Raw genomic sequence first — 14,809 nt, 5'->3', positions numbered from 1 at the left:
AAAACATACAAACCCCGATCAGCTGTCAGCTTTCATTTTCGGAGGAGCTGCAGCGGGTTGGCTCGCCTGTTCGCTCGCAGCTCCCCGAACAATGTAAACAAGCAGCGCAGCTTCCGGCTCCGACCCGGAAACAGGAAGAGGATTGTTATCTTGAACACAAACTCTTCAGGAGGCGCTTTTAACCATTACAAAACTTAAATCCGATAACAACATATTCGCTCTCGATATTAATGTGATCATCAGCATCTGATTTTAAATACTGTTTAACTTTAGGACAAGATTCTGCCGATAACGTTCAGTTTTTGACGTTGACTTCTTGCTAACAGAGACGAAATGAGCACCGAGAGAAGTATTGTCCTACACTTCCTTCTTCGCTTTAAAGACCCGAGTCTACACGAAGTAAATGCAGCTGGATGCCGTAAAAAACTTTAAAATTTATGTCACTTTTATGAACAGGCAGCGTGATTAAACTCAGATGCTTTCTTTACTGTGAGCTCTGAAGGCTAAAAATCGAGCCACCTCTACCTGTTCCATTTTGCATCTGCGCAGTGCGACCACTTTCATATCGCATCGATCATTTACGAAAAAAAACTGAACAAAAACAACGGCAACTGAACAAAACTAAAAAGTAGTAGCAGTAGCTCGTGGTGTTAATTTTACTACAGCATCAAACCAAAATGCAAACTTTATAAACCTCTCTTATTGTAAGTGCGCATGTGTGACACTTTCGTACTACCAAAGATCGTCTATTGTCTTCAACTGGGGATGAATCACTCAACAGTTGAGGACTACAGTGTTTGCTTCTCCTCAGATCTCTACGTGTAAGGTAAAGTGCAACAGTCAGCTTATTAAATCTCTGAACAGTACAGCTTAGTAGTTTTTTTGACAAACATGAATACCAGTTATAATAAATATCACAAAAAAACTCCTGTATAGTCACTAAAACACTTTGTTTAATCACCATTGACAGGACTGTGAGTCTCACATTTAGCTTATCTAAATGAAATCTGATTTTACTGCAGGATTGTTTCGCAGGACTTTGATAAGGCTCATTTTTCTGACATGGACATGGATCAGTCAGAGTTGCACATCCTTAAACATTTACCTGTTCTACTTCACAGTTCACATTTTTGTCGTATCAGTTTAATGAAGTTCTGCAAGAGCCACATACCGCCAGCATACTGTCTGTAGTATTAATGAATCCAATGAGCTGCTCCACCAACAAAGCATAGGCTGGCTTCACTGACTCAGCACCGATTATCAAATGATGTTTGTCTTTTTTCTCAATAAAAGTCTTATCAAGTCGCCTGATGTCTTTTTGTATTTTATTTGGTGAAAATTAATGATAAAGTTCTCATCTTAGCAAGTGATTATTGCACTATTTTGGCGATATACAGTCAAAGCATCCTCAGTTGATTGGTTTAAATAAGACTTCAGTTCATCTGTCCCAACAAAGATTGTGCAAAAAAAGCTTCTTGGCTTTAAAGCCCCTCGTTTCCAGTGAGTTCTCCAAGAAGACATAATTAAGTGATGTGGTTTTATTCTAAATCATTTAATTAATAAACAGCATTATTAAATGTGACAATTATCTTGCCATAGTCTATTATAAATATGGCACATTTTTACTGCTCATTTTAATCATTTTTATTCCACCTAATAAATTGTATTTTTTGGTTAGTTTAGGAACTGAACCACCCTTGATGCTCTGGATGTTATATTATTAACATGGCACTTAAGCTAATAAGGCACACTGAACTGAACTAAGTTACTAAGTTGATGTTTTATGGCTACAGACGTGTTGAATGACATAATCCGTGTCTGTTGTTTATTGTGTAAGGGGCTAATAAACAGGGGGCGGAGCTTCTCCTCGTTCTCGCACAGAGTGACCCTCCTCTTATTTGTCCTGTCTTTGGCCGAGTCAGCCGGTTGAAGCTCCAACAGGCGCTGACTGACTCCTGTTTACGTTTTTTCTTTTTTTTCCTCTCCTGCTCGTTTGCTCACCTGCAGCAGGCAGCTGACAGGCAGCGGGACCATCAGGACACTGCGGCCGCGAATGAGCATCCCGGGGCGGCGTCAGAGACAGAGAGCCGGCGGCCACGGTGCACGGTGACGGTGCTCTTCCTCCTTCTGTCTGCACGTTTGACTTTGAAGGAGCTGCTGGGTTCATCTGACAGCCTCAGGACGCAGACATGAGTGGGAGAGTGGGAGACCTGAGTCCTAAACAGGCTGAAGCTCTGGAGCAGGTGATCTAATATTTATCATAATCATGTCTAATCATTTAAACACGTAGATGATGATGATGATGCCTTAACACTCTAATTTGTCAAATGTGGTTTGTTTCAGGCGACTTAATGCAATCTTATTGTGAAGGGGTAATATCATGTCTTATCTCATCTCCTCACCGTTATATATATTCTTTGTACCACTGGAGCAGTTACATAACTGCTTAGCCAACATTGCCTCATAAAATCTGGAGCTGAGACTTTTATTACATATCTTAATTGATCTATTATTGTTAAACTCGTTTACCAAGTAAACATCTCTTATTCACTGGTTAGAATCACTGAGGAATTTGCTGCTTTTAGTAAAATGTGTTATCTTCAAGTTAGTGGGAACACTGTTGAATTTTTGAACCTACACTTTTCAACCTATCCGGAATAAATGCTAATTAATTTATACATATGTGCTTTACAGACAGATAGGAGTCACAATAAATACTTAAACATGAGGATATAAGTGAATTAATGACAGTGTAGAATAAAAAAGTTAAAATCACAAAAACACAACAACACGAGGACTAAGTGATTCGAAGAAAATATCTAATTGTGACTTTTGTGGCATGCATGTGTGTTTATTTACTGGTCAAACACTGTGCTGTACATATCAGCTCTATGCCATGATTCCAGCTCCCTACATGTAATGTTTTGCCTTTTTGAACATTCTGATCTTTCAAACTTGTACATAGTTTATAAACTGGATTAATTGCTCATGGATCAGTAAATAAATCAGTAAGGAGCACATTGCAGCCCTGTGATATCACACAATAGTCTATTTAAAATGTATGAAATAGCAACAATTAAAGAAACGCGTGTTAAATCTTTTACAGCTGGTAGGTAGTTAAATGTCCAGAGCAGTCCCAAATTGTTGTTTTCATCATAGATGCAAAAAATCCTTTAAGAAGCTTGAACCAGCAGCTGATGTTTGTTTTGTTTTTTTTGCACAAAAAATGACCAAAAAGATCAAATTTGCCGCAAATTATTTTTTTTCCAGTTAAGTGTTGCAGCTCTAAACTGGTAAACTGGCACCTACTATTTTCAACATCCTATAACTGATGTGTGAAGCAGTTTGTGATATTGTTGACCATTAATATTAACGTTTCCACTGAGAGTTGAAGGGAAAAACTGTTTCATCATGTTTTCATTGATACGCAACTGACAGTTATCTAGTTGCTGAACAGTCAGGTGACGTTTAAAAGTAAAACCTGACAAATTCAACAACAATATATCTTCAAACTTCTCATTATTCCAGCTCGCACAAAGACGGTACAGTTTACCATAAGCAGCAGCTCCTGAACTGATTTCAACAGTCAATCAGGGATGACTTGACAATTTTAGCAACTTAAATGAATATTAATTAATCAGTTGTCTCAGCTATTAATTAAATTTAAATCTAATTCTAGAGATGCTTAGTCAATGCCAAAGCAGCAGAGAACAGTGCTATTCAGACAAAATGTGCTTTTTAATGATTGAATACAATACAGTACAGATATTTTCTGTTACATATGAAATGCACAATAAACATTTTCTTCTGCAAATATATGCAAAAAAATTGCATGAATCTTTTTAAGAGATTATTTCTTTTGTTGAAGAATGTCAGACACCGTTTGTGTCCCCTCAACTTCTGAATCAAACCTTTTCCAGGGAGACTCATGCTGTCTTAACGGCAGCTTATTATATGTGTATCTATCACATATTACTCATTAGCAATTAGTGACGCCATTAGTTGCAACATGTAAAGCCCCGTTAAAGGCTGCTGTCATACAATATGTGTTAACATTTTAGTTGAAGTCTGTCATCTGTATGTTTGGAGAGGTGAATTATGCTCTATGCTGTGTGGAAAAACCTGTCCACCTGTTGTTTTTCATAGTTTTTTCATAGTGAGCAGACCTGCTATTAGAGCATGAGAAGCTGCAGAGCGTTGCACATTCAACAAAGAAGCTACCTGATGCCCCTGTGATTAAAATAGGCGTGGCATTGTTGTGATTCATATCTGCTGGATCAGATTTTGTGAAATTACAGCTGAGAATTTTGACAGCAAGTTTAATAAATCAGTGTTATTAGGATGTTATTCACGCTCGAATTTAGAGTTTTGATTTGGCAGAAATAAAAATGACAATATGTTATAAGGTTCAGGAGACTCGTTATATTTAAACCTTTTCTCACGTGTGTCTAAATCTTTATCCATCTTTCAGCTTTCCAGTTGTGGAGCTGTTTCTGATTCATCTTGTTCAGGTGGATATGTCACAAAACAGCCCAGGACTTAAGGGTTTAAGGGGAATCTTAATGCTGCAGCACAGTGACTCTGAAGTAATTACAACTTAAAGGCAAAAGTTTAGGAGAGAGACCTTCCTGTTTCGACATGACTGTACCGGTGTGCATTAAGCCAGATCCTGAAAGAAAAGGTTTTAATGTGGGAGTACACAACTAGTCTGCACAGAGTCCTTCTACTCATCCAAAACCTTTGGAATGAAATGTTTGCTGAGGCTTTTCTGCACAACATCTCACGAACAAATTTTAGCTGAAACAAAATCGCAAATTGTGATTTTCCTGAGAGGTATTGCAGTTTGTTTTAGCTGAATATTCACCATGTAGCAGGTTGAAAACGTGTGAATAAGTCTAGGAATGTCAGAAGCACTGCTTGACAGTTTAAATTCTGAGTCAGAAGTTGCAGCCTTTGCGATTTGCTAATGCGGCGTTGTAAACTGGAATTTAAATGAAACATAATGAATTATTCTGCCCTACCTGTCGCTCTAAAACCAGAACAGTGGAGATAAACAATTATCTATTAGCAACTCCACTTTTAATATTTGTTTTTATTTTTCTTCTATTACAGCATTTTTAGGTTGTGAACTGTAGATGGGACATTTTTAGGCATTTTTTAATCCAAATGAATAATTTGTTGATCAAAAAAAACAACTGGCGGATTATTTTGCAGCCCTTATGCTTCCATGTCCACATACTTTTGGCCTTGAGGAGATGAAAAAGCTCTTCACCGCTTCAAGACTTGGTTGTAGATTCCTCTGAAAGTCATGTTTCTTCTTCTTCTAGTTTCGAGCGAGGATACAAGATATTCTTCCTCAGCTTCCTGCGCAGCACGACCACTTTCTGCTACGATGGCTCCGAGGTGAGTTGACAGCAAAAGCAGAAGCGTCTTCCATATTTTTTCTTCTTCATGGTCAGTTTGTGGTTGTGTCTGTCATCATTTGCATGCAGTCACGGGGAAAATCTGTTGGTGACATTGCACTTGTGCAAAAAAAAGCAGAAGCTGCAGGGTTTTATTACATGAAAGGACATAATGCAACTCATGTAAACGCTGTTTGCAACGGTTGAGAAAGACACACGTTGAACTGTCGAGTCTCGACACGCTGGTCAAGTTCTAGCAGCGGGCCTAAGGAGAACTCAGGGCCCCTTTCAAAGTAAAGTTGACTGATTCGGAGGGTGATTTTCCTGGGGCATGTTGAGGTCGTGGATGAAACAGGAAGTAGTGATTGAAGCAGGCCTTGCTCTGATTAGTTCTGAGGCGGAGATCTAGCACTCTGCGTATCAGGCTAATCCAGAGCTAATCGCATTAAAGGTGCACTACGATGGCAACAGCCCGTCTGCTGCTGTGTTTCTGTTGCTCTCCTGGGTTTGAGTTTCCTGGATGTTGATGACAGCGAGTTTCATAAGAAGGATTCAGAGCGGCAGTGAGGGCGCATTGTTCCCTTTAATTAGGCCTAACTAAATGACCGTGGCGCTTGTAAAACGTCTGAGAAAGTTGAGCGCCACAGCTCCAAACGTGGACAATGAAGGCCTGTTAGGGGGGATGTATGCTCTAAATAACTCAAGTTATGTCACTGTGGGCATGAATGTAAAGATGATTGCCATTCAGGCTGTGTGAATAGTTTATTGATTTACAGCAAACAGCCTGAGGTGACACAGTGAGCACTAATGATGGAACTGAATGGCGGATTTTTGTTCTTTATACACAGACCCTGTTTAAACTCCTCTGAACACAGGACGCAGTGTCTGATGAGGCACATGAACAGTAATCGTCTTAATGCAGCTCTCCTTGGCTATTAAATACATTTCATACCTAGTGGTTTCATCTGAAATGAATTTGAGTGGGGAAAAAGTCCCTCCTGTATCCCAGGCTGACTTGTGACCTGAAATGATGACTGTGGGCACCACACTGAATTACAGGCAAAGAGAGCATCAGTGAAAAGATGTGTTGCCTCTTTGTCGAAACAGACTTTGTTTATACTCTGGGCATAAGTGTCTGTTTCCTGGTCCTTGAAAAAGAAGAAAACAACATGATCTAATGAGAGTGTGTACATTGATTAGTTCTGTTAAGATCACATTCTGATTTCAGAAACCAAGATAAGCCTGTTCCTGGTTTGGAGAAATCAGATTGTCATACATAAAGCCCTCTAAAAGAAACCAGGATGCTATTATTGCTGCGTGTAAACATCTTCAACATCCAACTACCTGCACAGGTGCAGCTTCAGCTTCAGGTTACTTTTTTACATTTCTTATTGGCACTGAGTAACACACTATAAACCTGACCTGTTTGGTTTGTTCCTACACACATACGGATGATAATTTCCTAATAGTGCAGATTAATGTTTTGTACATTGAATCGTTTTTCATCATGTTGATTTAAAATGAGTAAAGGTAGCTCCTCACTTCGAAATGTTGATTTGCACACAGCAAAAAACTCTGCTGCCAGCCATTCTCCTTGACTGCCACTGATTTCTAAGTCACAATACAATCATTTTTGGATAATCATGATCACATGCGTGTAATCCGATTCCTGACATGACAGAAAATGTTGTGACTTTTGCCTTTCTTTGTCCTTTTTAGTCACATAAATGGCAGAAAATCCTTTTTTTTTTGTAATGTTATTTGTCACAAAGTGTTTTGACCCTACATTTTCAGTAAACATGCAACAGTGGTATGAGGGTATTGGTAGTTAGTGTTAGAGTTATAAGATAATAAACTGTATGGGGAGTCCTTATACCAGCCATGAGCTACATTATAAGGCTTTGGTTTATACATTTTATTTATGTAAATGATTCCATGCGTTATATTCAAGCCTCAGAAGGTTTTTAACGTGTGCTTTGCTCAGACCTGTGTTGCATAACGTTGAATGTTTCATCATTTCTCAGTGTTTCTTAAAGATTAGGAGTTTACTTGTGGTGGTGGGTGGCACGAGGACCAATGAGCATGCAGGTTCTTAAAGGGTGAGAGTGTAACCTAGATTGTTTTCTGAAGCTCACACCTCTCATGCAGACTATCAGTAGATGTGACAAGGCAGCTGTGCACAGAGAAGCCTCTAGTCTCCACTCAGTTACTGCAGTTCAGCAACTCAGGCAGGCCACTGATTAAAAATGAGTTAGGACCGAATGAACTGAGGCGTTTTAATGTCAGATTTACCTCATTTATAACCAAGACATACTGACAGACCTGCTAAATGGCAGACATAATAGCACGATAACTTGAAATATTTAGTCACACTTGGCAGATTTTTGTAGCCCTGTTCAGCCAAGTCATGTAACAGAAACACAAATTATCTGCACTGCTTCGACTTTGCTTTTGTGAAGTTTTATTTCCTGCAAATGTTCAGCTTGTAAGACTGGCGACCTGTCCAGAGTGTCCCCTGCCTTCACCCTAAGTCAGCTGGGATAGGCTCCAGCCTCCCCGCGACCCTAATGAGGATTAAGCGGTGTATAGATGATGGATGGATGGATGGATGTTCAGCTTGTATAACACTATGGTCAGTCTCACTGGTGGTGGAGTTGGTGCTTGAACTGTTGTTTTCTCTGGTCTCATAAATGCAATTTTAGCTGTTTTAACTGCTTAGTTATGAGGGTCATCAAATAATAAGTTGTATGGGAAGTCCTTATTACCAGCCATGTGCTGCTTTATAAGGCTCTAGCTTCTACATTACATATTCCACAGCTAGCTTGCCCTATGCAGTGGCAGTGACAACTCAACATTGGTCAAAGCGGACATATTTCCTGTTGCTCTCAACTCCCATTGCTGGCATTAAGGTGGATAAGACAAATCCACAACACGATGTTGGCATTTAACAGTGCTAAGCCTGCTGTACACTAATGTGGCCTCATTTTCAATAGCCACAGTCGAAATAATTTAGGGTTACACCAACAGTACCAGGAATGTCACACTAAACTGATGGTTTGTGTTGTAAACATCAGATACGTCAGCACAAACAGAAGCACTAATCAGTAACCAGGGCACTAGTATGTATCATGGGGGTATAAATACCCAGATATCTCTGTGCTCCATGTAAATACTGAATCTTCAGCATAAACAAAACCAGGGTAAGCTTCATAAGCACAATCTGTCGCCCATGTAAACACAATCGCTGTGGGAAAGACAGGGCACTGATATACAACATCAGTCCCTTGATGAATCTGAGCCCATTGGGCCCGCTGGAGTTTGTCATTGTCTTTGTTTTTAAGTGAGTCGTCTCTTGTGTACTGAACTGTACAACAGAGTCAGTTAGGCCCTCCTATATGATAGAGGATGTACTGGAGGCCAATGATCCTCCCCCCCGTAGAAAACACTGGTCTGCCCTCAGATAACTCTCACTCTAACCCAGATTACATTTATCTTTTACAGAGCTCCACCCTGAGACATACAACAGGAAACGTGACACCAATTCAGCCTGTGTCTGTCGATACACTATAGCACATTAATACAAAGTATTATAAAGTAGTCAACTTGTTTTGTACCACACAAACAAAACTCCCTAAATGTTTCTTAATCTAATCACCACTGAAGTCTAGATTTAGTCACAAGATAATTGTTTTAGGCTAATTGTGATCACATGCGTGCATTCTGACGCCTGACCTGAGAAAAAAATGTGTTGACTTTTGCCTTCCTTTACTTTAGCTTGTATTCTATTCAGAGCAACAGACGAATGAAACAATTTAGCCTTTTTAGCAACTTATGAGGCATAAAAATACAACATCTGTGTTCACTTTTTTTGATGATGGGGGGCTTCAACTGATCGATAAAAAAGCCTTTTTAAGACAACAACATTGTCACAAAGTGTGTTGTCCCTGCATGTTTGAGTGAACATGCACCAGTAGTGTGAGCGATATTAGCAGTTAGCATGATAGTTGTCAGATAATGAGCTGTATGGGAAGACCTAATACCAGCTATAAGCCACATTATAAAGCTTTCCCTAATATATTATATGTATAGATGACTACATCCATTAGATTTAGGCCAAACAAGTTCACACAATACAGATCAGGCAAGTAAGCATCAGGTAAATCTCTGTGTTTCACCATACACTTGAGTTTTAAATCTGTACTTTGCTCACACACTAAAAGGCTTGTAGATTGTTTCTCAGTGTTTCCCAAACATTAGAAATGTATTCATATATACTAGAGTTCATTCTCGCATTTTATGTCAACTAGCAATGATTAGTTTGCCTGAGCTGAACATGGAGGCAACCATGATGATGGAGTATGAAATGAAATGAAATCAAGTTTACAAGTCACATTTCAAATGACCGGAGCTGACCAAAGACAGGAGACAAACTTGTTAGAAGAGTAGACTACAGCAGTTAGGAGTAGGACCGAGCAACCTAGGAAGCATGCGCGAAAAGCTTCTGATGTGGCACATAAAACAGCCTGATAAAGAAAGAGACGGGTGGCAATGCGTTTTCTGTGAGCTACCAGTCATTGCTGTTGTAATTAAATCAAACTGAATCAAGTTTATCTATTTAGCACGTTTAAAACAACCTGAGTTTACCAAAGACAGAATAAAAGAACAATGAAAACAGTAAGCTACAGCAACTAGGGCAGAGCAAACTAGGAAGCATCCAAGAAGAAATTCTGATGCTCCAGATCAAAAAGAAATTTCAGAACATGGATTACAGCCTAAAAAAGAAAGCAACTGACAGCGAGGCATACGTTATAATGCGTCGACAGCGTCTGGGTAATTAACTCTCAGCGCCAGAGACCAAAACAAATCTAATAGTGACATTTTGGAAAATAAAATGCAGTCACAATAATCTCAAGTTAAAGGGTTCAAACATGTGTTTACTGGCACAGCGAGGTGATTGGATGGATATCACTGACCCAAAATAACACACAACCCGGTCACCTCCCAGATCCAGCTTTGTGCTTTTGTAAGTTTGAGTCACTGTGTGCAATCGAGGCCCCAGTTAATGTGCCAGAACGCAGTATTAGCTCCAGCATAATCCACTGCAGGAGTAAGTTGTAAGTCTCACTTCACAGCTACAACGCTGCTGTGCTTTTCCACCCAGACAGTGAGCTGCAGCTAATCACCTTAGAAGGAGCATTAGACGGTGGACCGTGTGTCCACTCTGTTCCGCATCAGTCGTACTGACACCGTGGTTCTAATCCTCATCATGTTAGAATAGAGGAGGTCTTTGGCTGCTGGTTACAGGTTTAGAATTTCAGATTTTATTTAATTTGATTTCATTTTGCCTCTGTGCCGTTTATGGAGAAGAGAAGAGTTTAAAAGAACTTCTGCACAATTGTATGCATTTTTATGAACCAGTGTACTAGTTGTGTTTGTACTTTATTGAAATTATTTGGCAAAAAGTTGCCCTTTTTGGAGCAATGTTGCTTAAACCAGTGCCTCAACAGACAGAACAGTGAAACAGGATGTGGTGGGTCCTCCATCCCTCTAAATCTCATTCTTATTTGTTGCTGTTATTTCAAGCGTTTGAGAAATTCCCTGTGTTAAGCAGATTTCATTACAAGGTTCAGCAGATTTCTAAAGCGTGATCCTGTTGAACTTTCCTGCACGCCCAGCTGACTTTTTTAAATCCTTTGACAGAGTTTAATGATGCACAAATGATCATGTGTCTTTAGAGGAACCGTGCTTTCAGGATGTGATTAATCATCACTTCAGTTTTTTATCTGATTTTTTCACACATTTATTCTGTAACTTGGAATGAAGTAAACAGTCAAGCAAATGTGCAGACAGAATTTGACGCTATTCACTGTGATATTACGCTGCTTGTTTTCCTTATAGCATTTAATTCTCTTTTTGCACATATTTTCTTGGCTCCTTTTTTTCTCACTCTCCCTTTTCTGCCTCCATTAATACACTTTGTAACTTGAGTTTTGAAAATTGCTAAGTTCACTACTAAATTTAACTTTCCCACTCTGTGTTTTGGTTTAAAAAAAAAAAATACTATGTACAATGAATGTCTGTCTTAATCATGTCTACTTCCTGTTTCCTGTTTCTTTTTCAGCCAGAAACTTCAACGTCCAGAAGTCTGAGGCCATGCTGAGAAAGGTAATGGACTTGAAATCTCAGTTTTGTTGGACAGGACATATTAATAGCGCTCTTGTAGAAATACAGCGCAGAACTCAACTAAAAGCCAAAGTACAACCACAATGGCTTCCCATTCGGTGTATTCCTAGAAGGGCTCTTACCTCCATCACAATCGGTCAGTGCAGGAGTGGCTCCAGATTAGAGAGGAGCAGTGATGTAATGGTTCACTGTGGGCAAACTGAGTCATCACAGCAGCCTGAGGAGATAAGACATAGATAAAAGAGATTAAATAAGTACTTACGATGACAGAAGATTTACTGTTACCCAACTTAAAGCTGATTGTTGCCCACTAGGGGGCAGAACTGTAAATCAAAGAGACTGACAAACAGCTCTGACATATGAAGCTGTCCAGCAGATATTTACATTCATTTTGTTTAAACGTTGTGTATGTGTGTTGTGTAGTGTGTACACAGTGGTGCATAACTGACCTCCTACCTGCTGACGGGTCAGGTTTTACACCACCTACAAAACCTCCAGAGCCACTTAAATTACTACATGGTGCCTGGGCAGGCCTGTAGCTGTATAATCAGTCTGTCATCAGCAATTATAAAAAAATTACTCATTTGGTTTTAAATGTAACATGCAGCCATCTTTTCTTCCAGCATTTGGAGTTCAGGAAACACATGAAAGTAGACACAATCATCACTGAATGGCGTGCACCAGAGGTAAAACCTTCCCCAGTTTTTCCGTTCGCCAGTTGTTGAACCCACCGTTTGACATTTAAAGTGGCTCCTGTTTGCAGGTGATAGAGAAGTATCTGTCAGGAGGGATGTGTGGCCACGACCGTGAAGGCAGCCCCATCTGGTACGACGTCATCGGACCTGTGGACCCCAAAGGCCTCTTTTTGTCGGCCTCCAAGCAAGACTTCATCAAGTCCAAGATCAGGGACTGTGAGATGCTGCAGAAGGAGTGTAACCTCCAGTCGGAGAGAGTAAGAGACCGTCGATGTTCAAAGACTGCTGATACTAAAATGTCTCCTGGGCAGAGGTGTATTGTTTATAGAAGTGGAAGAAGCAGATTTAGCTCTGAAAAGTCAGCAACTGCACTCAACACTCATTGAGGACTCACTCAGATTCAGTCACTTGAACCCAAGTCCAACCCACAATGAGAGTCAGAAGGTTCATTTAAGGGTTTATTGCTCGGGTAGGTGAAGAAATATCTTCACAAAAGTTTGCGTTATTTTTCTTTTCTTGCAAAATACCACAAGATTTGGCCTCATAATGCTTTTATATAGAACAGTTTGAGACAAGAATGCCACGCTGCATTTGAATTTCTCACAAGCTACAGATGTATGACTTGACTAGATAGTCCTGTTAATTCTTTAACACTTAAAAAGCATCTTTCAGTGTGAAATTACTCTCCACATCTTGCAAATTTTTTTTAATTAAATTTTTTTTTTTTATGTTGGTCTGTTGGCTTTAGTAAATATCATCGGGAACGCTTCAATACAGAACACTACATTCATTTGGCACAAACTTTTAAGTTATGACAGTTTTTTTTAGTGACTTCTCAAGCAATTGGGGCTCAGTTTCTTTCTTAAGTTTAATTTGTGGACATCCGGAGCAAAGAATAAACCTTCACCTCTACATCAAGCTCTGCCACGTGAATGTCAGCCACTTTAATATTTGTACTTTATAGATCAAGTTTCTGTCTTTCTGTCACTGTTTCCTTCCAGCTGGGGAGGAACGTGGAGTCAATCACTATGATCTACGATGTTGAAGGTCTCGGTCTTAAACACTTATGGAAGCCTGCGATAGAAACATACGGAGAGGTACAGAATCACACACATCTAGTGTAAAAAACAGAGTTCTCAAAACTACAGCAGACTAAAAGGTTTCTTGGCATCCATGTTTCCGTCACACCAGATCCTCCAGATGTTTGAAGACAACTACCCAGAAGGCCTGAAGAGACTGTTTGTTATTAAAGGTAAAGCATCTGTATTACAAATGAAACGAGGAGTGATTCATTGATTCCACCTCTATTTTTGTGTTTTTATCTTTTTCTAATCATCCCATCTGATTTTTTTTTCAGCCCCCAAACTCTTTCCAGTGGCCTACAACCTCGTCAAACACTTCCTGAGTGAGAACACGCGACAAAAGATCTACATCCTGGGAGGTGAGAAACTGTTTGCATTATGTTTTAGAAAATACATCCACACACCTAATTCAAATGAACAAAAATGAGAGTTTCTCTGCTTTGCAGCGAACTGGCAGGAGGTTTTACTGAAGTACATCGATGCAGAGGAGCTGCCGGCGTATTACGGGGGTAAACTGACGGATCCTGATGGAGATCCTCGCTGTCGGACCAGGGTGAGTCTGCTTTATGGTGCTAAAGATGGCTGATAGGTTGGAGGAGGCGAGTATCCATCACAGATATAAAATCAATACTTTGGGCCCTTGATTAGCTCACGAGGATGGATTCCTTTAAGCAAGATGCCACAGACAAGTCTGACATAAACAGTCATCTGTTGGTATTTTAAATCTTGTAAAATCTTTTTCATAATTGTTTGTATTGTTGCAAAGCCTTGTACCAGTAGTTTAGAAGCAGTAAACAAGCCTTTAAATCATTTTTCAGGATGCTTAATTAACAAATTCCATGAAAAGACCAAAACCAAACAATGATTTGATTCTACTAACGAGAACTGTCTGTGCAGTTTGTGTATCCAAACTCAGGCTGAACGATTAATCAAATTAAAACGGAAATTTAAAACAATGCAGTTACAACATTGCAAAGGCTGAAAGTTCTCAAGGTTTGGCTGTTAAGGAATGAGACAAACACTGTGATTAAATATTACTTAATTTAAGTTGATTAATTTGTTTTACAATGGTTTATGCTGTTAATCTGGGTGGGAGCAAGCTGTCTGCTCTAAACACACTGTTTTTTCAGAATATATATTTTTGTGGGCTTTTTGCCTTTATTTAGAGCAGCAGAGACAGACAGGAAAGGGGGAGAAGAATGGGGAGAGATCTCAGTAAAGGGTCGTGAGCGGGAGGCAAACCCACGACCGCTGTGTCTGTAGCTCCTGTTTATGGGTCGCCTGCTCAGCTTGGTGAGCTACAGGGGTGCCCTAAACCTGCTGTTATTTGATGTTATTAAATTCTAAAACTACCACCAAAGTATTAATGAAATGAAATGAAATGAAATGAAAAATGCTTTATTTATCCCAGAAGGGAAATTCAGTTATTTAAATTAAATAAATTAAA

The 14,809-nt window shown here is 39.6% G+C and overlaps 1 protein-coding gene across 1 annotated transcript in view; it reads left to right on the top strand.

Annotated features, from left to right (window-relative positions):
• The first annotated feature begins 1,908 nt into the window (after positions 1 to 1,908).
• Positions 1,909 to 14,809, top strand: part of LOC103373006 (SEC14-like protein 2) — a 20,532-nt gene continuing 7,631 nt past the window's right edge. Inside the window, exons 1-9 of the mRNA XM_008302795.1 lie at positions 1,909 to 2,243; positions 5,328 to 5,403; positions 11,524 to 11,567; positions 12,209 to 12,271; positions 12,349 to 12,537; positions 13,282 to 13,377; positions 13,472 to 13,532; positions 13,638 to 13,721; positions 13,809 to 13,915. Of these exons, the coding sequence (XP_008301017.1) occupies positions 2,190 to 2,243; positions 5,328 to 5,403; positions 11,524 to 11,567; positions 12,209 to 12,271; positions 12,349 to 12,537; positions 13,282 to 13,377; positions 13,472 to 13,532; positions 13,638 to 13,721; positions 13,809 to 13,915 (774 nt within the window). The 5' untranslated portion in view covers positions 1,909 to 2,189. The remainder of the gene's footprint in view (positions 2,244 to 5,327; positions 5,404 to 11,523; positions 11,568 to 12,208; positions 12,272 to 12,348; positions 12,538 to 13,281; positions 13,378 to 13,471; positions 13,533 to 13,637; positions 13,722 to 13,808; positions 13,916 to 14,809) is intronic.

The sequence above is a fragment of the Stegastes partitus genome, unplaced genomic scaffold, assembly GCF_000690725.1.
Source record: "Stegastes partitus isolate 25-593 unplaced genomic scaffold, Stegastes_partitus-1.0.2 Scaffold1882, whole genome shotgun sequence".
In the NCBI taxonomy this organism is placed as follows: domain Eukaryota; kingdom Metazoa; phylum Chordata; class Actinopteri; family Pomacentridae; genus Stegastes; species Stegastes partitus.
Note: the sequence above shows the minus strand (reverse complement) of the source record. Positions and strands in the feature narration are given on the sequence as shown.